At 37.8% G+C, this 24,401-nt stretch overlaps 1 protein-coding gene across 3 annotated transcripts in view; it reads left to right on the top strand.

The window, feature by feature from the left end:
• SLC39A12 (solute carrier family 39 member 12) overlaps positions 1–24,401 on the top strand; it is a 72,396-nt gene that overhangs the window by 1,743 nt on the left and 46,252 nt on the right. For all 3 annotated transcript variants that reach the window (XM_081033779.1, XM_081033778.1, XM_081033777.1), the window contains 4 exons: positions 8,346–8,627; positions 14,595–14,802; positions 19,749–19,921; positions 23,950–24,121. In XM_081033779.1, the coding sequence (XP_080889905.1) occupies positions 8,346–8,627; positions 14,595–14,802; positions 19,749–19,921; positions 23,950–24,121 (835 nt within the window). The remainder of the gene's footprint in view (positions 1–8,345; positions 8,628–14,594; positions 14,803–19,748; positions 19,922–23,949; positions 24,122–24,401) is intronic.

The following is a 24,401-nucleotide window of genomic DNA, read 5'->3' as shown; positions in this document are numbered from 1 at the left end:
TTTTAAGTACTTTCTCCTGGATATTGGTTGGTTTTTTCTAATATTTTGCATGGTGGGTAGTAGTTAATAAATTGGATAATCATCTTCTTAAAAAATGAAGAATCTGAGCTGGGGAAGGGAAGTGCCACAGGAGGAACTGAAATGAGACCCAACTCAAATCCTAGCTACACATTGCTGTCACCAGGGCAGGTTTCACAAAATACCCAGGTGGGGGCTTCCTCTTCCAGAGATTGAAATTGAACATGCCTGGGATGGAATTTTAAAAAATCTCTGCAGGCCACTTTAATATAAAATTAGTATTGATGTTAAACCAGCTTTTAATGTAAAATTAGAATGTCCCCATTAGGATGGGTGGGTGGCATGGTGGGGGGATTGCCAAGAGCAGCACAAGAGCACCGTGGGGATTGCCAAGAGCACCATGTCTTTATTTAAATTTTATTCGGAATATTGGTGTGGGGACAGAGACCCAGAGAGCAGTTTCCAGGCTCTCGGGCCTCATGTGGAAAGGTGCTGGCTCGGGTAGTAGATGGCCGTCAGCTGTAACCATTGAGCCATTGACCACTAATATAACTGCCGCGGCTACGTTGGGGAGTTGAGGAGAGTTGGTCGGTTGGCAGCAAAGCAAACAGCAGGTCGTACGTCGTGTGAACCCAGCCTCCAGTGAGACCATAGTGGTATGACTCCCCTACCTATGGCTCCGTGGGTGTTCCTTTTAGTCCTCACCACATCCTGCGTTCTTATGTGGGGAGCGGGAGCTGAGACCACGCAGGTCGCCCCGCATGACAATTGGGGAACAGCGTGTTTTTCCAGGGCCCATCAGTTCCAAGTACAGTCCCTGTTTTCAATCTTTAGTTGCAGGGGGCGAAGTCCACAATCCCATGCTTACAATCCCATGCAGGAATTGAATGGGCAGCCTTGTTGTTGAGAGCTTGCGCTCTAACCAACTGAGCCATCCGGCCGCAGCTCAGCAGCAGCTTGTTGTCTTCAATCTAGTTGTGGAGGGCGCAGCTCACTGGCCCATGTGGGAATAGAACCGGTAACCCTGTTGTTCAGAGCTTGCGCTCTAACCAACTGAGCCATCCAGCTGCCCCAAGAACCCATGTCTTAAAATCACCAGAAACAAAAAAACAAAAATACACTTTACCATTCCCCTCCTCACCAATGAGATTTTTCAGAATGAACCCATAAGTAAATAAATAAATAAATGAAGATGCCAAAAAATTAATAAAAGCAACTAACTGCCCCACCTCTCCACCCCCAGTAAATTTTGGCAGACTTTCTCAGTCTTGCTTAATTCTAGGGGATACATTTCCTGGCCAATTGTTTTTTGTTTGTTTGTTTGTTTGTTTTTTGACAGAAGGGTCTTACAGAGAAAAATGTTCTGTTCTGTGCAAACAATAAATAATTCAAAAATTAGTACAGTTCCCCAGGGTTCCCAGAGAAACTGTGTTCCAATAGGCAACGCTTCTGTGATGACATTAATTTATATATATAGCAACATAAGACTTCCCACTGGAAATAACTAGGAGTCATATCTTATTAATGTCCTCTGAGAATTTGCTTCAGGGAAATGTTCTTCTCTAATGACATGAAGAGCCTTATTAAAGCTGGTGGAATATTAGTTTAAGTAGGGGGATTGTAAACATGCTAAATTGTCTTCCAGTTGGGGAGGGGGAGGAGTTGTTTTGCATTTTTTGGGTTCTGTGACATTATTGAGAGTTTGGCCAAGTTAACTTCTGTTTGAATTAGTTCCATTCCTAGGAAGTAAAACACTGTTTAATTGTTTTACCCTCTTACTGCTGCTATTTCTCCTTCTATGTGAAACAGACTGAGGTCAAAAAAGGAAAATCTCAGAATAACCTATTCAGAGGGCTACAGTTCACCCAAATCACCCATGAGCAAGGAGCAGCAAAATGTCCCCATGTTATTCCTAAAAAGCCAGGGAGAAACAGTGTCCTATGGATTTCACAAACACCTACCTTTTGGAGCAAACCACAGGACTTCAGGCTGTTGTTGAATCTTTTTTGTCTTTTTAGAGACTTTGCTCACTGACAGGCAGCATTCACATTAGAAATTCTGTGGTACAAAGGGAGTTAAAGGGTGAGTTCATATCCCCACATGTCTGAAAAAAGTAGAAAGTGGGGATCTTGAATTTGTGTGTGGAGGGAAGAGTCTCCAATTTTATTTTATGTTTAGATACAAACTGCATTTTTTAAAAAATCAATCTGAGGTATTTGAGAGCACTGTGCATTTAAAAATGAATCCATTCAAGCCGCAGCCTTTGAAAAGGGAGAGTCTTGCTGGATCATGGGTGCTTCTCTTTTTCATGAAAAGGGTCAGAATGAAGTTGTAATGAATTTAATGAAAGATTAAGTAACTCCAAAAGAATAAATTCCACTTCAGTAATGAGAACACTGACCCTGCATGCATTCTGGGCATGGCAAAGGAAACAGAACCCGGCGTCTGGAGTCAGCCAATGAAGGGCCGAATCCTTGCTCTGGCACCTTAGAGCTGTTAGTGCATGCTACACTTCAGCTTCCTCTGCTGTGAGACCCAGGTGGTGATTCCTTCCTCAGGGAGCAGACTGTGAGGGCACATGGCCATGTAGGTATAAGCTTAAACGCAGGCGCTCAGCTCTCTCTGTCCCTTACATTTCCTGGGCCTCATGGAAATCTCCAATCCCTCCTTTTCCAGGGACACTGGAGCAGTGTTTGGAAAGCACCTGCAGTTCTGTGAGGAACCAGACATTCCTTAGCACCCCTTCCTGCCTGTCCCCCAACCCCCCTCAACTGTCCTGGCACCTTGGGGTTTTTAACCAAGACCATCAGGCAATTCTGACACATTCAAGGAAGAGAACCACTGCTTTAAGGTCCTGCATTTAATTCACACCCGTCACCCCATTTGTCATAACAACTGTCATGGGATAAAGTGCTTTTCTTAACCGGTTTAACTAACAAGTTTATCTTAACACTTCTCAGTTAAAACTTTTCTTTTTCTCCGTCAGAAATACCCCTAAATCTAGTACAGATGCACAGAAAGTTAGTGCCTGCCATCAGCTGACATCCTTCCAGAACTTTGTTTGGAGGAATAAAGAGAAATACAACTTTCCTCTTGTATTTTACAGTGAATAGTTAGACCCCGCCACCAAAAAAAAAAAAAAAAAGGAAAGAAAGAAAGAAAAGAGAGAGAGAGAGAGAGAGAGACAGGGAGAGAGGGAGGGAGGGAGGGAGAGAGAGAGAGAGAGAGAGAGAGAGAGAGAGAGAGAGAGAGAGAGAGAGAGAGAGAGAAAGAAAGAAAGAAAGAAAGAAAGAAAGAAAGAAAGAAAGAAAGAAAGAAAGAAAGAAAGAGAAAGAAAGAAAAACACATCTTATAAAAATCTAAGAACTTAAAAGAGGTTAGTGGACCTCATAACCCAAAATCAAATTCTAAACATGTTTTGGTCTAAAACCCTTAATGTTTATCCTGCAGTTCTTACAACTGCCTTATTCATGTTAGAAGAAGAAAGATTTCATATCGCTCTTTGTCACTGAGGCCCTCACCTGGCAGGCAAACAATAAACAGCTAAATTAAGCAGCTGGGAGAGGCAAACTGAATGGGCTACCGGGTACCACAGAAAATTTCTACCAAGTATCCGAGTAGTCCGTTTAGCTTAATAAGGAGGGCTTCTTGAGTTTTCACCAGTCTTTCCCCAAAGTTTATGAAGTCTTTAAAACTAATTCCCCGAATCCATGTTTCTTTCCTCCTCCCTTAAACCTTATGCTTCCACCTGACAAGATTAAAGGGAAAATCAATGGATTATTCCTGAATGAGCCCATTCTTCTTGAACAAAGAATCACTTCATTAGAGACAGTGCTTTAGACAGGTCTTGATGCTTTGGGGGTGCCAGTGTTTGTAAATTTATTAAACATCTTCTCCCAAATGGAACTGAGTCACTGCAAAAACTTTAACAACTAAAACTAGCGGTGATCAACTGAAAATTCCAGTTCCCCCTTGATTTCACGCCTTCCCCTCCAACCCCCCATAATGCTTTATGTCATGTCTATGATCAGAAAATTCTCATTTCTTAGGCTGGCTTTCCCTACAGCATTCATTCCTGGAGCCATCACATTCTGCATTAAGGGAACTTGTCTAAGATTTGAATACCATAAAAGAGCACACAGTTTTTAGCCCTAGTCGTTTCATTCACAGTTAAGCTTTCTTTCAGTAGGCCTCAAAAAAATTAAAGCAAGGGGTAGGCAACATCTAGTCATTCAAAACGACCAGGATCTCTAGTCTGGCAAAACGAAGTGCTTCTCCAACTATTTAAAACTTTTCAAAGTCAGGAATCAATTTACCTTCCAAGTTGTCTGCTTTTTACAAACCAAGCCTGCAGTGAACACCTGCAGGATTACAGATCTTACCCTATGTTCTGGTGCTTCATGCCACACCCTCCTATTCCAACCCTAGAAAGAGACCTAGCAAGAGCATTGAGGCGGAGCCACAAGTAGGCAGGGGTCTCAGGCACCTCACATGGGACGAAGGGTGGCCACATCACTGCTGTGTGCTGCCAACCGAGCCTTGGCTACACGTGTGTGGTCTCGTGGCCTCCCGGAGATCCTATTCCTTGTGTCCTTGATGCTCTTCTTTCCACCTACCCGGCCTCATGGAACACCCTGAATAGCACTTGAAAGTCTATGAACATGAACTCGTTCTGCCCTCTGGTTGTACCATGTTCTCATTGATTGATATTCGAGCCTTACCGAACCCCTCGCCTCCTCATTGGCCAAATGCCTCCCTACCAAATAGGAGCAAGAGAAAAGGACTGGGTGAGGGGCTGCAGAGGAAGTACGTAGGTGGGTCCACAGCTTATCTTCTCCATGGCACCAGAGAATGGAATGAGAGAATAAAGTCTATCCGTGGCAGAGCAGGAAATAAGGTTGGGCAACCACTATTAGCTGTGTGGCTTCAGGTATGTTATTTGCAGTCTCTTAACTTAATTTCCACATATACTGTGGGTTTACCTCCCTCATAAGGAAAACACAATTTACGCTTGATTCTGTTCAGTATCCTTACATACTACATCTAAATGTAACTGTTAACTCATTGTGCATTAAATAATCAGGTAATTGATATTCTGCATGCTTTATATTACGCAGAAATATTTGGCAGATTATTATATAGGCTGGGGATATTTATTTTCATTTAAAATAGTGCAGTAATGTTCCCACCATTGAAAAATTCATTATCTCACACCTTTCCTAGAATCAGTTAGATTTATCCACTGAGGAATACCTGGACACATAAGGTGCTTAGCACTGTTTTGGGGAACAAGGCGTCCAAAAAAATGGTAGCTAATACTACCAATAGTCTGGTTTCAGGAGGTCATTTGGTACAAAGAATGGTTTTGTTACACTTGTTTCAACCGACCCCGTCCTTGGGTCTTCCTATCAGTCCTGCCATCAGCCTCCTACCCATGGATTTTTCTCGTGGGCTAATTAGGGAACAGAAGAGGGCTGCTATGGTTTCAGTGGTGGAGCTCAGTACACGTCTTGGTCTTGTTGGGAAGCCCTCTGTTGCTAGTTCTCGTTCCTGTGCAGTGGAATTGGGGCAAGATTGGAGTCTGTGTGGCTTGTGAAGAATGTGATTAATGCTTTGCTTCAGAGATGGCGGACACGTTTCTTCCTGACTCGGACAGTTTGTATCAGATGTCACCCAGTGGGGTGCACAGCAGACATGGAATTAGAAACCTTGAAACTTCTACCTCAGGGAATAGATTGAGAGATATAAATACTATAATTATGGTGAGGAGGTAGGCAAATAAGTAAAGGGAGTGAAAACATACAAGCCTTTAATAATAATTAAGTCCTGGGGATGTCATGTACAGCATGGTGACTATAGTTTACAATACTGTTTTGTACATTTGAAAGTTGCTAAGACTTTTAAATCTTAAAAGTTCTCATCACAAGAAAAAGAATTTTTTTACTAAGTCTGGTGATGGATGTTAACTAGCTGTATAGTGATCATTTTGCAATGTTTATAAATATCGAATCATGGTGTTGTATACCTGAAGCTAATTGATGTTATATGTCAATTACATCTCAATTAAAAAATATTATAGTAAATTGTCCCTCAGTGGGACAAATCCTTCTGGGACTCAGCACTTGCTTCCTTAGATGCCTTCGTTCTGAGGCTGGTGCCCTGCAGTGGGTTTCTTCTGGGATCCTGGGAGAATTCTCCGGAGCTCCCCAGCTGTCTCTAAAGAAAGGCGGCTTCTGTCTTGCTGGGAAAGTGTCCCTTCTAGAGCCCCTGTGTCTTTTTCTCGCTGTCTGTCCCACCATATTACCCCAAACACCTCCTTCTGCCATGCACCATGTTTCCCCAAAAATAAGACCTAGATGGACCATCAGCTCTAATGCTTCTTTTGGAGCAAAAATAATATAAGACCCAATATTATATTATACTATATTATGTTATGTTATATTATATTATATTATATTATATTATATTATATTATATTATATTATATTATTATATTAAGACCGTGTCTTATAGTAAAATAAGACCAAGTCTTATATTAATTTTTGTTCCAAAAGATGCATTAGAGCTGATTGTCCAGCTAGGTCTTATTTTGAGGGAAACACGGTAAACTTCCCAGACTGGATAAACCATGTGTTGGTCTGTGGGTTGTGAAACAAATAAAAGCATCATGGAACCATTTTCAGCAATTCTTTTAGGTAGGATAAGGAAAGACAGATGTTCATGCATTCCATTTTCCCACCTCATAAGTGCTAGGCGTACAAGGTGCTGAGGTGAACTGTGCACAAAGCAGATGAAATTGGGCCTTAATGGACCAATTGTCCTCAAGGGGAGAGAAAAAAGTCACAAGTAGGCAGGGTAATTTTAGAATGCTAGTGCTCTGAAGAAACCAAAAAATGGTGTGTGCCATGAGATGCCACTAGCTGTACATGACTCTTGGGTACTTGGTAGGTTGCGCGTTTGAATATGCTGGTCGGTGTAGGATACATGGTGTAGGTTTCAAAGGCTTAGCAGGACAGAAAGAATGTCAAATAGCTCATTAATAATTAATTGTGTTTAACTATGAGATATTAACTACCCAACTTTTCCAGGGTGTCTGTACCACTTTGTACTCGTGCTAGCAATGGATAAATGTTACAGTATCTCTGGATCTTGCCAACACTTGGTATTGTCAGTTTTTTCTTTTTTTCTTTCTTTTAAAAAGCTGTTCTAATAGATACGTCTTGGTTCTCACCATGGCTTTATTTTGCATTTCCCTAATGTCTAATGCTGTTGAACATCTTTTTATGTACTTATTTGCCACAATCTATCCTCTTCAGTGAAGTGTCTGGTCAATTCTTTGGTCCATTTCTTAATTGAGTTGTTTGCTTTTTTACTGTTGAATTTTAAGGTTTTCCTTCCTCTCCCACCCTCCCCTTTGACAACAATCAGCTTATTCTTTATATCTGTGGGTCTGTTTCTGTTTTTGTTTTGTGTATTCATTTGTTTTATTTGTTTAGATTCGACATGTAAGTGAAATCATATGGCATTTGTCTTCTGACAAATTTTGATTCCATGTTGAAATGATCGTATTTTGCATATAGAACTTTCAATACAATATGTTATTAAAATTAACTTCACCAGTTCCTTTTTACTTGTAAAAATATGGCTACTAGAATCAACATGTGTGGCTCACATGTGTGGCTTGCGTTGTATTTCTGTTGAACAGCACCGTGCTGGAGAACATGAGACAAGGCTGGGGTCTTTCAACTTTGACAGGGAGTTCAGGAAGCATCCTTGAGGGGGTGGCACTTGAAGCTGAGATCAGAGAAGTGAGGGGAACAAGAAGACTGGAAAGATGGTGGGAAAGAGCTTGGTAGAACTGACAGAAAAATCACAGGGACAGAAGTTTGGTGAGAGAGGTGGAGAGAAGCTAAGATAAGGTCGAGGAGGGAGGGTAGACAGGAGCCAGGCCAAGAAGAAAATTGTAAGGAGCTTGGAATGCATTGTAAATGCAGTGGGGCATTGCTTTAAAAGCCAAAGAGTCATCTGGTTTTACTCAAGGTAGCAAATGGACAACTTGTGGCACTGTAGTTGGAGATGGGGGGACCACTCTTAGGGAATAAGGACTCCCTGGGAGGGCATCTTTGTTACATAAAAGTCCAGCCTTGACTACTGCCTTATCTGAATCTGGCTGGTGAGCCTTCCGACTTGCCCCAGCTATTGATACATTTATAAGTGGCAGAGACTCTTTAGGCATTCGAGTTCTAGGACTACTTGCTAAGCCTTGTTTCTGTTTTTGTGCTTTTTCCTTTTTCTTTTCTTTTCTTTTTTTTTTTTTTTTTGCCCAGTGCTTTGAACCAGATGCCTTGTTGCTAATAGCTGGAGGAGATTTCCAAGATCAGCTCAGAGAGGAAGTGGTCCAGAGAGTGTCTCTTCTCCTGCTCTATTACATTATTCATCAGGAGGAGATCTGTTCTTCAAAGCTCAACATGAGCCATAAGGAGTATAAATTTTACCTACACAGCCTCCTCAGCCTCAGGCAGGAAGAAGACTCCTATTTCCTTTCCCAGAACGAGACAGAAGATATCTTGGCCTTTACCAGGCAGTACTTTGACACTTCTGGAAGCCAGGTAAGAAAGTCAAAATTGCCAACGGACTTTACCACTGAGACACAGTCTTGGAGCCTTATTTTTCATCAATTACTTCTTCCTAGGACTTCTAAGAGAGGTGTTTGTGGTCGTTACTTCAAGGACTTCTAAGAGGTGTTTGTGGTCGTTATGGGATAAGTGATGTAATTTAATATTTTAAGTCTAAGAGGGGAAATATAGTGCTTAATTATTGTAGGATGAGTTTGAGCTGGAAGTTGGGTGGGTGGGCAGGCCGGCCAGGTGACAGTGCCGGCTCTCTTCTCATGAGGCCTCCTGAGCGTGAAATTAAGTGTGACTCACAGCTTTGGATCAATCTCCAAGGACTAACCCATAGTGGTGAAGGCGTTGTGTCTATTTGTCTTGCCTTCTGGCCAGGGAAAGAGAGGGCAGAGCCAGTTTAAGAGAGATGGATTTATTATTTATTTCACAGAAGAAGCAGCTTGCAAAAAGCATGATTCATGACAGCACAGATAATAGCTCTTTTGTAGCTTTTGATGCATGTTTTCAGGGCCCCTTCAAGTGCTTTTTCTCTCTCACAGCTGTTAGGAGATGGGTCCTTGATCTCCTGTTGCTTTCATTACTATCCCAGCAAAAGCTGGCCTTCCGATTACCTTTTGGCTTTCCGCTTTGCACTGGCAAGTTTAAGCAGATACAGTTCTCTGACCATACGAAAGTTTTTTAAAACTATATTTCTGAAAGAATTAATTAAGGAGCCACAAGCATATCCTGAAGCGTGTGGGAAACATGTTTTTTTCTCTTGAAATATTCATTCATAGTTTAGTCCACTGAAGCTGCCATAACAAAAGTGTCATAAAATGGGTTTCTTATAAACAACAGAAATTTATTTCTCACAGTTTTTGTGGGAAGTCTAAAATCAAGATAGTGGACAGGTTTGGTGTCTGGTGAGAACCCCTTCCTTGTTCATAGATGCCGTGATGAAAGGGGCACGAAATTATCTGGGGTCCCTATTATAAGGGCACTAATCCTATTCATGAGGTCTCCCCCTTCATGACCTAATCACCTTCCAGAGGCCTCACCTCCTACTACCATCACATTAGGGGTTAGGAATTCAACATATGGATTTGGGTGGGGGGGAGGCATAAATATTCAGACTATAGCAACATATATTGATGAATTTAATTTTTGGCCTCAATACTGGCTTCTAGAACCTCAAAGTACCTGCACAATTATGCTGTGGTTGATCAGCCAGCAAACATATCCTCCAATTTGCTCTACATATGTTTAATTTTGTTCTTTTTATTGACAGAACAAGTGGAAAACTATTTACTAAGGACTTTGCAAACATCACCTTAGTAACTAATCTCCTGAATCTCAAAATTTGGCCATCATTTTGTTTATATTTCCAATTAAGAAAATGGTGTTCCTTTGTAAAATTTGGTTTTCTGCTTAAATAAGGAGGTGTGCCTACATATAATTTCTTCATAGCTATATAATACGAGATTGGTTCAAATTAGCCACTAGGATTTTAGTCATCTTATCTGTTACTGACTTTTGATGCAGATTAAATGGAAATGGAAACCCAGCACCTAAAAAGCAGAAGATATGTGTATATGCAACACAGATTTCTGATTATCCAACACACACTGCACGTAATTGGGCTTCCAAATCTTTGTGAGATTAACCATCCTAGAACAGAATAAAATAATATCATGTGTAGACCATCTATTCAGTCAAAAAGAATTGAGCTCTTGTTGAGTTATAACCCTTTATTAGGCTTACTATCTCCTGGAGGAAACCACTGTCTCCAGTTCCTGAGAAGACTCTGCACCGTTGTAACCTAATCTAGCCATCCTCCCCGGTAGCCCAGAAAGTAAAGATGCCTCCATTCCTTCATGCTCTTTTGTCCAAACTATTCTGTTTCATCTTTCTGAGTCAGTCTCTTAGTGCTCATACCTCTCTGTTCTTTCCACTGTTTGCTGTTTCCATGGTAGACGAACAGGGATCGGTACAGTGTTCTCCACTAGCCCTGCCTCTTAAATGGAGGATGGGCATTGATGCATGCTAAGGACTCTGGGGATGGAAATGGCGGTTGGAATGCTCCTTTCTCCTCAGTGGTACTTTGCGACTTACTCTTTCAAAACAGCCATGGAAAAAATTCACATCTCTCTGAGGTTCATACTATCTGTTATTTCAACTTGTTGTCTTCATTTATGGAACTTCTGGCTACTTCTCCAAATTTATAAAAACTTTGGTTTCTGACACTCAGCCTTTCAGTCTGCTCTACACCACAACTATGAATATGCTCTCCACCAATTACAAACTTAAAAACAAAGTCCAATAGGCACTTTTCACTTCTGTTCTATGTCACAAGAATGCAACATTGACACAATAATCTCCTCTGGATTCCTTGTTTGGTGAGCCCGCTTTCTCCTTCTGGTAGCCAAGCTGCATAAGAGAGCTATCTGTCTTTGTTCTCTCTCATCCTTTATCCCATACATTTTATTTCTTCAAAATCTATGTCCTACTTTTTGCTCCCTCACGTTTGTCAAGTCCTTCCTCCATGAAGCTTTCTTTCGCCCATTGATTTCTATCATCCCATATTTCATGTTTTTCTTCCTTTCCATCAACCCATATCTCCTGATTATCTTCTCATTTGTCCAGCTATTCTGTATCAAGTTCTTTTGGAGGATCCACTTGATCTGCCATCCTTAAATCTTGGTGTCCTCACAGCCCCACCTTCAGTTATTCCTTTACTCTCTCTCCATTCCCTTGCTGAGTGATAGACTTTCACAACTTCATGCACAACTAAATACGTACTGATTACTTTCAATTCTGTTGCCGGTTCAGATTTTTCTTTTGAGCTGTGAACACATATATACACCAACCTGGCAGAAATCTCCATTGGGATATCACCCTAGCACTTGAAACTCAATATTAAAAATCTAAAGCCTTATTCTTTCCTGAAGCTGTCCTTTATTTGGTGTTGCTTTTGGAGCTCTGGAAATATTCTCTACTTTGGCTTATATAACGCCACACATTCCTGGTTTTCTTGTGATCTCTCTGGCCTCCATTTTTACCTATGCAGCCTCTTCTTTCTTCATGCTGCTTTTAAGCATTATTGCTCCTTAAGACTTGGTCTTAGCCTGTCATTCCATGTTGAATCCAGACTAGGGCATCTATACATACAGATGACACATAAGAGTGTACCTCCATTCCAGACCTCTACTCTGGACTCCAGACCCACGTATCCTGCACAGTGTTTCTTTTAAGGATATTGTAAAGTCACCTCACACTTAACATATCCAAAATTAAGGTCGTAAATTAACCTGGCCAGACCTGATCCTCTTGTATTTCCCCATGTCAGTAAATGGCATCAACATCTAGTCAGTTGCCCAACTAGAAATTTAGTTTTCTAAATTTCTTCCCCCTTCATGTCTAATCCATCTCCCAAGTCCTACCGATGTCACCTCCTGAAGATCTCTATAACCTGTTGACTTTTCTCCATTGCCATCATCACCATCTTCTACCTGGATCACTGCAATAGCCTTCTAACTGTACTACTAGTAATCACTCTGAGTCTCTGTCCAATCTGTTTATTCTCCACCATGTAGCCAGAGTGAACATATCAAAATACAAACCCAGTTATATAGCCGCCATTCTCATCTCTTGCTCAAAATCCCTTTTTGGCTTCCTGTTGATTTTTAGGATAAGGGGATCCATTACCTGCCAGGGGACCTTTACCTTTCACCACCTCACTCTACATGCTCTCACTACTGCCTTAGTTCTTCATATTTGCCATCCTCTCTCCTGCTACAAAAGCTTTGTTCATGCTGTTCCTTCTGCCTGAAATGTTCCTTCCTCCGACTCCTTCAGATCTGTCTGTGTCACAATCTCAAAGAAACCTTCCTGATCTGCTTGAATGGGTAGAATAGTTGTCTGTTTTCACCCTCATTGTACCATGTGCCTCTCCTTCAAAGCCTTTGCCACAGTTTTTATCTTATATTTGATCGCATTGTTATTTTATTAAGAACACTAAACTTTAAGCTCCACAGCAGGGATGCTTTTGGTCTTGGCCATCATTGCAGTTCCAGTACTTAGGAAAGCACCAGGTACTGGGTCTTGGATATTTGGGAAAAACTGGGGGTCGGGGGTCTGGGATGGCATTACCATTATACAGTTTTCAAACCTAGAAACCAGAGTCATTTTTGACTCTCTGCTCTCCTTCACATTCTCCTCCAAGTCCTTTAGTCTACCTTCTCATATTCCTCAAGTGTGTCTGCTTCTTTCCATCTCTAGTGCTATCATCTTAGGTCAAGAAATGTCTTGGATTCATTGATAACGTCTTAACTAGACTTCTTGCCCTTCAATTCTACCTCTGTCTATCCATTCACCACTTTGCCACCAGAGTGATATTTTTATAAAATACCTTATTGCATTATTCTCTAGTTTATATCATTCAGTGGCTCCCCTGGAGTCTTCAGGGGAAATTTTTTCATGGCACTAAATATAATGCTTTCCTTGATTTGGATCTTGCCATCTTCTCCAGCCTGTTATCTATGAGATGTACTACTAGACACGAGGAACAACAATAATAATAGCTGAGATCAGCTAACTGTATCCTGTGTGCCAACTACTGTATTGTTTTACCGTGTTTTCCTGAAAATAAGACCTAGCTGGACAATCAGCTCTAATGCATCTTTTTAAGCAAAAATTAATATAAGACCCTGTATTATACTAATATTATATTATATTTATTATATTATATTATATTTATTTTATTATATTATATTATATTAGCCAGGTCTAATATTATAATAAAATAAGACTGGGTCTTATATTAATTTTTGCTCCAAAAGACGCATTAGAGCTGATTGTCTGGTTAGGTTTTATTTTCGGGTAGCACGGTACATGCATTATCTAATGTTAATAACTTTGAACATTGGTTAAAGTGGTGGATGGCATTGTCATATTCATTATTTTTACAGATAATGAATGTGAAGATTAGCAAGGATAATCATTTTGTTCAAGGTCACCCAGTTAGAAATAGCAGAGATGGTATTAAAGGCTTAGCTATCTGTCCCAAGCACTATTCTGTGGCACTAGCTTTGATGATATGTAAGTCCCATCACCCACCTGGGTTTCAATTTATTTCTATATATGGAGAGCATAGGTTGTGGAGTAGATCTGAGTGGCAAATTGGGACTCTGCCATTTATTGGTCAGTTGGTCTGTGAAAAAGAGTATCCACTGCACAGAGCTTTGGGAGAATGAAGAGAGAGTATATATGTAAAAGACTTAGCATAGTGTCTGGCATACTGTAGACACTCAATAAATATTTAAATAAAAAAATGGTAATAGTACTGGGATGTAAGGCAAGATTCTAGCCTTTTCGATGCTGATAATTTAATAGAGGAAAATTGATATACACATGAAAAAGGTCCGATGTCGTATGTCCTATGTGCTATGGGATTTCAAAGAACACAGACACTATGCTAGCTTAGAATTACAAACAGCACACATTGAACTTGAGACTAAAGGCAGGTGTGAAAGGAGACATGTTCTATGACGATACAAGGCAGCAGAGCCAGTGTGAAGTCAAGGTCAGGAATATAGATTTGAAAGTCATTACACTGCAGGCTGTACGTGAAGCTAGAAAGAAACAATTCACCAAAGGAAAGGACGTAAATGGTAAGAACGAGAGATCTCCTTGGAGAAAACACATCTCTAAGGGAACACTGAGAAAGGTTAGATAAACAAGGACCAGTGGGATGGGAGTTAGAAAATTCAGTGTTGTGGCAGATGAAAGAAACAAGCATTTTCCTAATAAAGTTATATCTCAGACTAGAGAATGGTGATAACTATATTCCCACAATTTCATCTTCTTTTAGATGAAAAACTAGTCCTTGTTTTTGGGGAAAATCCTAGAGATGTTTTAATTAAAATAACTTCAGAGGTTACAATTTTCTTCTTACTCTGTGTCTGTTTTCAGTGTATGGAGACCAAAATGCTGCAGAAAAAGTCTGGGATCCTAAGCAGTGATGGGGCTGATGAAAATACACTTCCTCAGTTGGCAGCAACAATCATTGCTTTGTCCCTCCAAGGTGTTTGTCTGGGGCAAAGAAACTTGCCTTCCCCAGACTATTTTACAGAATATATTTTCAGTTCTTTGAATAGTACAAATACTCTACATCTGTCAGGTAAGGATTTTTTTCATGAATTTAACCTCCAAGTCACACCTATCAAATAAATTGTGCTGAAAAGAAAGACTGATGCTTTACGAGGACTAAATTTGTTCGGGTATGTTTTAAACACCATTTTATCTTCGCATGTAGCAAGACAGCTTGGGTGGCCTTTTCAAGGCAAACATACTACAATGGTACTTATATGGTGCTGACGCAAAAATATAGACTCAGCCCATTTCAGCAGTGATGATGAAATAATGGGTGTCGAGCTAAAAGAGTAGTAGTAGTAGTAACTGAACACTTTCCTATTTGGTACATAGTGCTGAGCGATGGGTGGCAAAATATTGTGTAGATTGATGAAATAGTATGCCAAGTGGTGCAAGAGCCTTGATAGCAGTTTGCTTGGAACTGTAAAAGTTAAGTCATTTAATTTTTTTTTTTTTGAATAAAAGTAATACAAAATATCTATTTTGTCTGTATTCATGACGGCCAGCTTTTGGAGCGTGTAATGACATGAATGGAATCAGAATGTTTGTTTAGCACATTTCTTTGTTCTTGACAAGACATTAAAAGTGAAATGACTTATTTTTAAAATCTGCATCAAAATGCCTAACTTTGTATACCGAGGGGTCGTGGTTTGTTATGACATAGCTGATGCTGTTGCCAACACACTTCCTTTTGGGAGGTAACAACATAACGGTAAGGTCAAGACAAGTTTTTTTTAGATATCGATCATTGTGGACCCTGGTTAAAAAACCCAAATAATTGCTCACGAGAGATGTTTAGTATAGCCCATTTGGGCAAAAATCAGCCACATTTGCATTGGAGAATTCCAAGTTCCATTTTGGAGTACCATTCAATCTCAGTGCAATTAGATGCTCATTCCAGAAAATGCCACAAGACATTTTCTCTAACACCTGCCTCTAAGCTAGAGCTCTACTGCTACTAATTGTATTTTGGGATAGGGGAAAAAAAGTATGCTAGTATTGTAATATTTTAAAACATGTTTCATTTTAGAAATTCTCAAACATAAAAGTAGAAACAATAATGTAATGAACCCCCATGTGCACAGTATCTAGTCTCAACAATTACCAGCAATCCTACGATCGATCGTGTTTTATGTTATATTTGGCCCGTTCCTCCCCCAGCACTTCATTATTTTTAAGCAAATAATCATTATTATTTCTGTGTGAATCTCTAAAAGAGAAGGATTTTTTTTTATAAAAGCATTTTGTTACCAATATCACAGTTAAAAAAATGATTCCTTAATACCATAACAATTTTCATTAATGTTCACATTTTCCTGATTTTAAACAAATATTTTATTTTTTTATTGAATGAGGTCCATAACATGCAAATTGTTAGTATGTATCTTCAGTTTCTTTTATAGTTGTCATGCCTTCCCCCAACTCCACTTTCTCTACTTTGTTGCCAATTTTTTGTTGGAAACAAGTGAGGATTGTTTATCCCATCTGGATTTTGCTGATTGCATTGCTAGTTATTTAACATGTATTTCTATGCACTGGGTTTCATGTATATCGCTTATTATATGTAGAGGCTTGATTAGTTTTAGGTTGTTTATTTATTTGGGGATACAATCTTTTAGTTGGTACTTTCCATCAGGCGGCACATAACATCTAGTTGTCTCTCTGAGCAGTTATAAGCTATTGATAATCTTGTCTGGTTTGATTAATTATTTACTGCTTACCTAATGGTGATCTTTCAATTCTTTCATTTCTTCTTCTTCTATTAGCGTAATAATATAATAATTCCATAGTGGAAAAACTTCCCCTCATCATGATTTCATTTTATTGAGGTTCTCAAAGTAAAAATAGCCTTGATTTTTAATTTACCACTTAAAAAAAATAGCATAGTTTCCTTGCATCCTTCAAAGGAGAACAATAAGCTTTTTATATCATTATGATTCGTATCTCTCAGTCTACTGTCATTATTATCCTAATTAGTGCTCAGATTGTTCCCTCTGTGACCAGTGGAATCTTTTTCAAGTTGGCTCCTAAGTACTTCTGACAAAACCCTTAAAACATTTTATGTCTTCCTTGCTCCCCAGGATATGATATTCCAGGTTTATCTTGTACATTTCCTGCCTAGAGCTGGAATCAGTTGTTTTCCCAAATATTTTTTATCTTAATATAAACAAGTTAATCAAACTTTTCTCTTATTGCTCTTGGATTTTGAGTTACAGTTAAGAAAGTTTCCCACATTTCCAGGTTATAGAGGAATTCACCCATGCTTTCTCCTAGTACTTATTATGTTTATATTTCTAATCCATTTTGGATTCTAGTGTATGTTGTGAGGAATAGATCAGGTTATTTTTATTATGTGACTGTACAGTTTTCCTTATACCTCTTATTTTACATGCAGTGAAAATTATTTCCCCCACTGATTTGAGGTGCAAGTTTTATATAATGCAATAATAATGCAGTCAGTTCTATTTCTGTTTTCTATTTTGTTCTATTTTCCCACTTTATTCATGTGTTAGTACCATAGTGTTTTACTTATAGTGGCTTTATAGTATATTTTAATATCTGGTAGAACTAGCCTTCTTCAATGTTCTTCTTTTCAAGATATTTCTGGCTTATTTATTCTTCCTAACAAACATTATCAACCTGTCAAGCTGTGGGATAAAACCTTGTGATAGCAAAAAAGAAAAGAAAAATTATAAAGTAACAGGAAGAAATGACATGCATAAGATGATGCATCTTTTTATCCAACAACATAATATGTCTTTCCGTTTGTTCATGTCTATATGTGTGTTTTGTGAAGTGTTTTATTACTTTCTCACATAGGTTTTAGACATTTTCTGCTACATTTATACCTATGCACTTAACTTTCTTTTTTGGCTTCGTTAAATGGGATCCTCTCTTTCATTATATCTTGTAACTGGTTTTTGTTTGTACATATAAAAGTTACTGATTTTTGTAGATTAATTGATTTATAACCTGCTCCATGATGAAAATTTTTAATTTTTGATTAATTTGTTTTAGATTTTTCAGATGTATAGTATCATCTCCAAATATAGTTTTGCCTCTTACTTTCCAATTATTGTCTCTATTGCTTTCTCATCTAATTATATTGGTTAATAATTCCAATAATGATAAATCATATGTCAGAGTGTCTGCATTCTCATCATGTTCCTGACTTTGAAAAAATAATTGTTTTCTCATCGAGTTTAGAGAACAAATGGGGAAAAACAAATTTAGAGTCTTATATTAATCTACATATTTACATTTCCAGTGCTCTTCATTTCTTCCTGTGGACTCAATTTAACATTTGGGTCATTTCTTTTCAGTCAAAAGAACTTCATTTAGTGTTTCTTGCAAGGCAGGTCTGATTGTTTATTCGAAGATGATTTTATTTCACGTTTATTTTTAAAGTGTTGTTTTGCTGGATCGACAATTTTTTCTTTCAGCACTTTGAATGTATTATTCCACTATTTTCTGGCCTCTGTTGTTTACATGGGAAGTCAGCTATTGATGGTATTGGTGTTCCCTTGTATGTGATGAATCATTTTTCTGTTGCTGATATTCCAGATTTATCTTTGTCTTTGTCAACTGTTTGACTATAATGTGTCTGGGTATGGGTCTTTTTGTATTTATTCTCCTTGATGTCTGATGAACTTCTTAAACACGTAGATTAAGGTTTTACATCAAATTTGAGAATGTTTTTAGTCATTTTTTCTTCTAATAGTTTCTTCTAATATTTTCTTCTACTTCTTTCTTTTTCTCCTCTCCTGTGACTACCATTATATACATGTAGATATACTTGCTGTTGTCCCACAAATCTCTGAGACTTGTTTTTTTTTAAATCATGTTTTCTCTGTTTTATTGAATTATTTCTATTTATCTTCATGTTCAATGATTCTTTCTTCTGCCATCTCAAATATGTTGTTGAGCTACTCCAGTGAAATTTTTATTTTTATTACTGTATTCTTCCACTCCAGAATTTCCATTTAGACTTCTATATAATTTTTATGTCCTTATTAAAATTTTCTATTTGTTGACTTGTTGTCACAGTGTCATTTAATTCTTTAAATATGATTCCCTTTAGTTGTTTGAGCATACTTGTAATAGCTGCTTTGAAGTCTTTGCTAAATTCAACATCTGGGAACACTCAGAGACATATTTATTGACTGCTTTTTTTCCCCTGACTCTGGATCAAATTTTTTTATTTCTTTGCAAGTCTCATAATTTTTTTGGTTGAAAGCTGGTTATTTAAAATAAAATATTGTAGTAACTCTAGTTTGTAATTGTTCCTGCCACTGATAGTAACACTTAGGAAAATACTAGAGATATTTTATTCATAAATAAGAAGATGGATAACTTCAAAGAAATATTGATTATTCTTTGCATCAATCAATTTTTAAAAGCCTAGAGCTGTACCAAGGGAAGTTAAACTGCAATCTATGAACTGACAACCATACCACAGTAGCATTAGAAAACAAGGTCTATTTTGTCTCTATAATCTCAACTTTCTTTTATTTCTTTTCCCTATTCTGCATAAACACTTCAGAGGAAAATAATTTGATTGGCTTAACTACGTTAAACTTATAATCGATGTTTAGTGCCTCCGGGGAATAAAATTCTTAAGAATTAGACCACCTTTCGTTTACATTTTTATAGGGAACACCTAGAAACTAATTAGTTGGCCCAATGGAAGGCACTCCATTGGTGGAATTGATTATTTCATTATCTCCAGGAGATAAAAATTATGGGAACATCTTTGTAAGTTTGATTCAGCCCCAAAGCTTACCCAAGGTCTTATGAGGGAATCATGTGACATATAAATGTTACTTATTATGGTTCAGAATAAAATCTTGGCTTTTCATTAGAACCAAATTTGCTTAAGAAAATATCTGTGCTGTGGCCATGTGAAATTGTGATTATTCTGAAATTGACATGTCTTTATTCTATGTGACACCAGATTTTGTATGAAATTTCTAGAACTAGACCAACTCCTCAATACTCTCTGGACCAAAAGTACCTGCATCAGAAAAGATAAAATCCATCAACTTAAAAGGAAACAAAACAATATAACAATCCATGATTGGAGTTACCCTAATCTATCTCTATCCATGGACCAAGAGTCAGGTGATGGTCTAATTTCCTGGGATCAGGTATTGTCATTATTCCTCTTAAACAATCATTTGCTAGTGTCAAAGAAAGCCTGGTGATGAAAGTTCTATAAGAGTTGTAGAAAACTTGAAAGATAATGTGTATTTCCTTAAATGTAAAAATATTTTTTTTCACAGACTGGTCATGTTTTGTTCTGTTTTGTCTTCTATAAGAGGATCTCTGCAAACATAAACTCAAGGCCAAGATATTTAGATGAATAATATATATTACTCTTTCCTCCTTGGGTCTATATTGAATGCATGAATAATTAATTCAATATACATATATTAAGCTTTTACTATGTGCCAGTCACCATTATGGGCATTTAGGGATATGGTATTGAACAAAAATAGGCAAAGCTCCTATGGAGCTTTGGTAGTAGGAGGATATGGGCATTACATAAGTACTCACAACTATGAATGAATTTTTAAATTTAGATTAGATTATAAAAAGATTAATTTGGACTGTGAGCAACGGAAAAATATTGGCATAGTATGGTAGCTAGCTCTGAGATGGATTCTGAGAAAAGGAGATATATGAGCTTGTAAACATACCATATTCATATTTCCTAAAGTTGTGTTCCAAAGTACATTCACTAGTCTACCTTGGTGCTTATTGAAATGGGGTGCTATGGTCCAGTTGTTTGAGAAATGCTGGGGATACACATTGCACTATAGCATTCTAAGGTATTTAGGGAAGTCCTTTAATAAACACACTTTTTAAATCTTATTGAATCTAGCATTTCTCAAACTTTGATCATACAATTCTTCCTGGCCCTAATCATGTAAAATCATGACAGATTGATGTATAATGGCTTACATTTATTGAGTACTTACTATGTATTAGACACTGTGCTATTTGACCTGCACTGACTCATTTAATTGTTACAACTATAACAGTTTAGGTTATATTCTATTAGTCTATCTTACAGATGATGAAATTGAGGCATAGAGCTAATAAGTAATTGCTTAAATTCACAGAAACTGAGGATATACCGCGTTTCCCCGAAAATAAGATCTAGCTGGACAATCAGCTTTAATGTGTCTTTTGGAGCAAAAATTAATATAAGACCGGGTATTATATTATATTATATTATATTATATTATATTATATTAAAGACCTGGTCTTATAGTAAAATAAGACTGGGTCTTATATTAATTTTTGCTCCAAAAGATGCATTAGAGCTGATTGTCTGGCTAGGTCTTATTTTCGGGGAAACACAATATACATAGGCTGTCTGATAGCATGTTCAGTACCCCTATTATTTAAGAAATGTTGATTTTAAAAAACTGGTTTTATCATTTGTATCTTAGATAAGTGGCAATCCTATTGAGAAAATTTTAAAAGAGCAAAATTCCTCACATAGTCCTATCAGTACTGAATGCTGTTTCCATAAGATATGAATATACGATTGGGCAGTATCACAAATTTTTGCCATTATATATTTTTAAAAGTGAATTTCTAATACTTCTTTACTTTTCTGTGAAAAGGCACCTATTTGATTCTTTCAAATTCATGTTTGTTGTATTCAATTGAAGGTGACAAGAGTTACTGCCTATGTTAATCCTTGTTTGTGAATCTCCTTAAATGCCTCTTCAGGGCTAGCTCTTAGGAGGGAACAAATTTGCCTGGTGGAGACCCTATTTACATAAAGAATGAAGGATACTTCTTAAAATTTAGGGATTACCATGCATCTTCTAAGAACAGTAATCTTCATTTTTCTGTGCAGACTGTGCAAAATAAACAAAACGTCTTCTACAATACTTTACCCTAACGTGTCACTTTCCTTGTAACTATTGATGGGACCCTAGGATAGGAGACTCTGAAGATCTTGCCTATATTATGTAGACCGGTGGTGCTCAAAGTGTTGTCCCTGAACCAGCAGCATGAGCATCACCTGGCAACTCATTGGAAATGCACATTCTCAGGTCCCACCCCAGAATGTTCTAAATCATAAACTCTGAGAATGGATTCCAGCACTGTGTCTTTTAACAAGCCCTCCAAGGAATTCTCAAAACTTATGTTCAGGAACTACTGCTTTAGAATATGTAAAGGTACTATGGAAGTCTGATAATATCAACACAAGTATACACATACATTGAAGTTTTATGTAAAGGAATAAAGATATTTTAAAGGTTATTACCTGGGTAATCTAAATATTCTATTCTTTATTAAAAATACTTCGTGTTCAAAATTTTATAGAATATGACGTATTACCTTTAAGGATATTTGTGTTAGTGATTTCAGAAGAAATTTAAAACAATGAAATTTAAAACAAATAGTACAGGAACAGCAAATAAAGATTGAGGGCATAGAAGCTTATATTAGAGTACCATTACCTTACTCTATGAGAAGATACTGCAAAAGTGGAACTATTCAGTTTCTTGACAGTGAACTTGGGAAAGATGCATGTTCATATCTGTTTCTCCACTGTTTTACTTCCCAGTCAAGTATTTTCCAATAAGAATATTTATAATGGAGGATTCATCATCAAAAGTTTGTTGCTAGTTTTTCTTTGCTGATGTCAGTACTTTTAATGATGAGGTAATTATATTCCATTAGCAACAGATGGTGCAAAAGAGAATATTGTCTTTGACAAAAATTATTTTGATAAGGAAAAAACCCACAAGTTTAGTTTTCTGTTGTTGCCTTTTGCAGTAGAAACCTTTTGAAGTTCTTGCCCAGTTCCTTTCTGAGAATTGCCTTCCTCACCCACAGGAGTGAGGCCAGCAGCCATATTTAAGCAGCACGATCCCACCTTCTCTCTTGTGGGCAAAACGGATTGAACCAGATGGCTGTCTGACCCAAGGGAGCCCATCTGTGGCTTTGCTGAAACAATCAGATCTCTGTCAGGACTTGCAGGGTTGACCCAATCTTGGGTTTGTGGACTGAAAAGTCACTTCAGAGTTGGGCTTATATGGCCAGGTGTTTTTTAAAAGAGAGAAGGCCAGACTGAAAGAAATAGATTTATGCAGATGGAAACAGATGCTTGGCCCTGAAGAAACAAACCTTTTAAATCACTGATTGAAAAAAAAAAATAACTTACCGTGTTTCCCCGAAAATAAGACCTAGCTGGACAATCAGCTCTCAGGTGTCTTTTGGAGCAAAAATTAATATAAGAGCTGGTATTATATTTATATTATATTATGTTATGTTATGTTACGTTATGTTTTACTATATCCCATATATATACTATATCCCATATATATATTATATTAAAAAATATGTATTTACTAAATATATTTACTTTATTACTTATAATAAAATAAGACTGGGTCTTATATTAATTTTTTCTCCAAAATATGCATTAGAGCTGATTGTCTGGCTAGGTCTTATTTTCGGGGAAACATGGTATTGATTGTAACTAAAGATCACAAAAATATTGTATTGGGGTCTTATTTCAATACAAGACTTTCATTTGTGCTGGTGGAACTATATACCATTCTCACCCACATACTAAAACTTTTAAATGTAATTTTCTTTGTTAATTTTATTGGAGACTATTGGGGAACAGTGTGCAGTGTGTTTTTCCAGGACCCATCAGCTCCATGTCAAATCATTGTTTTCAATCTAGTTGTGGGGGGCACTGCTCAGCTCTGGTGACCTTGGTGTTGTGACCACTGTACTCCAACCACTGAGCCCAATGGCCACCCTTAAATCTAATTTTTGATACACAACATCAGCCTTTAACACTTCTGAGATGGACAAATGCCTTGTGGCAATTTTTAGAGACCTGTTGCATTTCCTGTTTATTTGTAATCCTTATCTCTTATAAATATGCCTATATAATATAAAGTTGCAAATATTTAGGTAAATATCAGTAGGCATAAACAACGATTTCCATTGTTTTCATGGAGAAGTGATGTCAATTGGCAAATGCTGTGTGAACTAGCTGGTGTGTAAACACTAAACGATATGGCGTCACATGTCCATTTTAGCCATTCTGTTTAGTTCTGACTCCCCAGGAATGGCAGTTGATGGCGACTTTGCAGCGCTGAGCTTAGTAACAATATCTATTTTTCCCATACAGACTTGCTTCTCTGCTGGGCAGCTGGTACAGATCTTTCTACAAGACAGCCTTTCACCAATTTCTAAGGAGGGCTTTAAGCAAATGAGTCCAGGAATCATCCAGCAGCTGCTCAGCTGCTCTTGCCAGCTGCCCAAAGACCAACAAGCAAAACTGCCACCTACCACTCTGGAGAGTAAGTTCTATGTAATAATAACAGTGAACACTGGATACTTACTATATACTAGGTGCTGTTCTAAGCATTTTATGTTTATCAAATCATTTAATCCTCATAACAATGCTATGAGCTAGATATTATCACCCCCATTTACAGATTAGAAAACTGAGACACATAGAGGTCAAGAGACATGCCCAAGGACACACAGCTGGTAATTGATGGAATTGGGATTCAAACCCATGTAAGATGGCCCCAGAGTCCTTGTTTTTAACCACTATGCCATGATGCTAGCTTTCAA

Source organism: Rhinolophus hipposideros (genome assembly GCF_964194185.1).
Source record: "Rhinolophus hipposideros genome assembly, chromosome: 1".
Classification (NCBI taxonomy): Eukaryota; Metazoa; Chordata; class Mammalia; order Chiroptera; family Rhinolophidae; genus Rhinolophus; species Rhinolophus hipposideros.
Note: the sequence above shows the minus strand (reverse complement) of the source record. Positions and strands in the feature narration are given on the sequence as shown.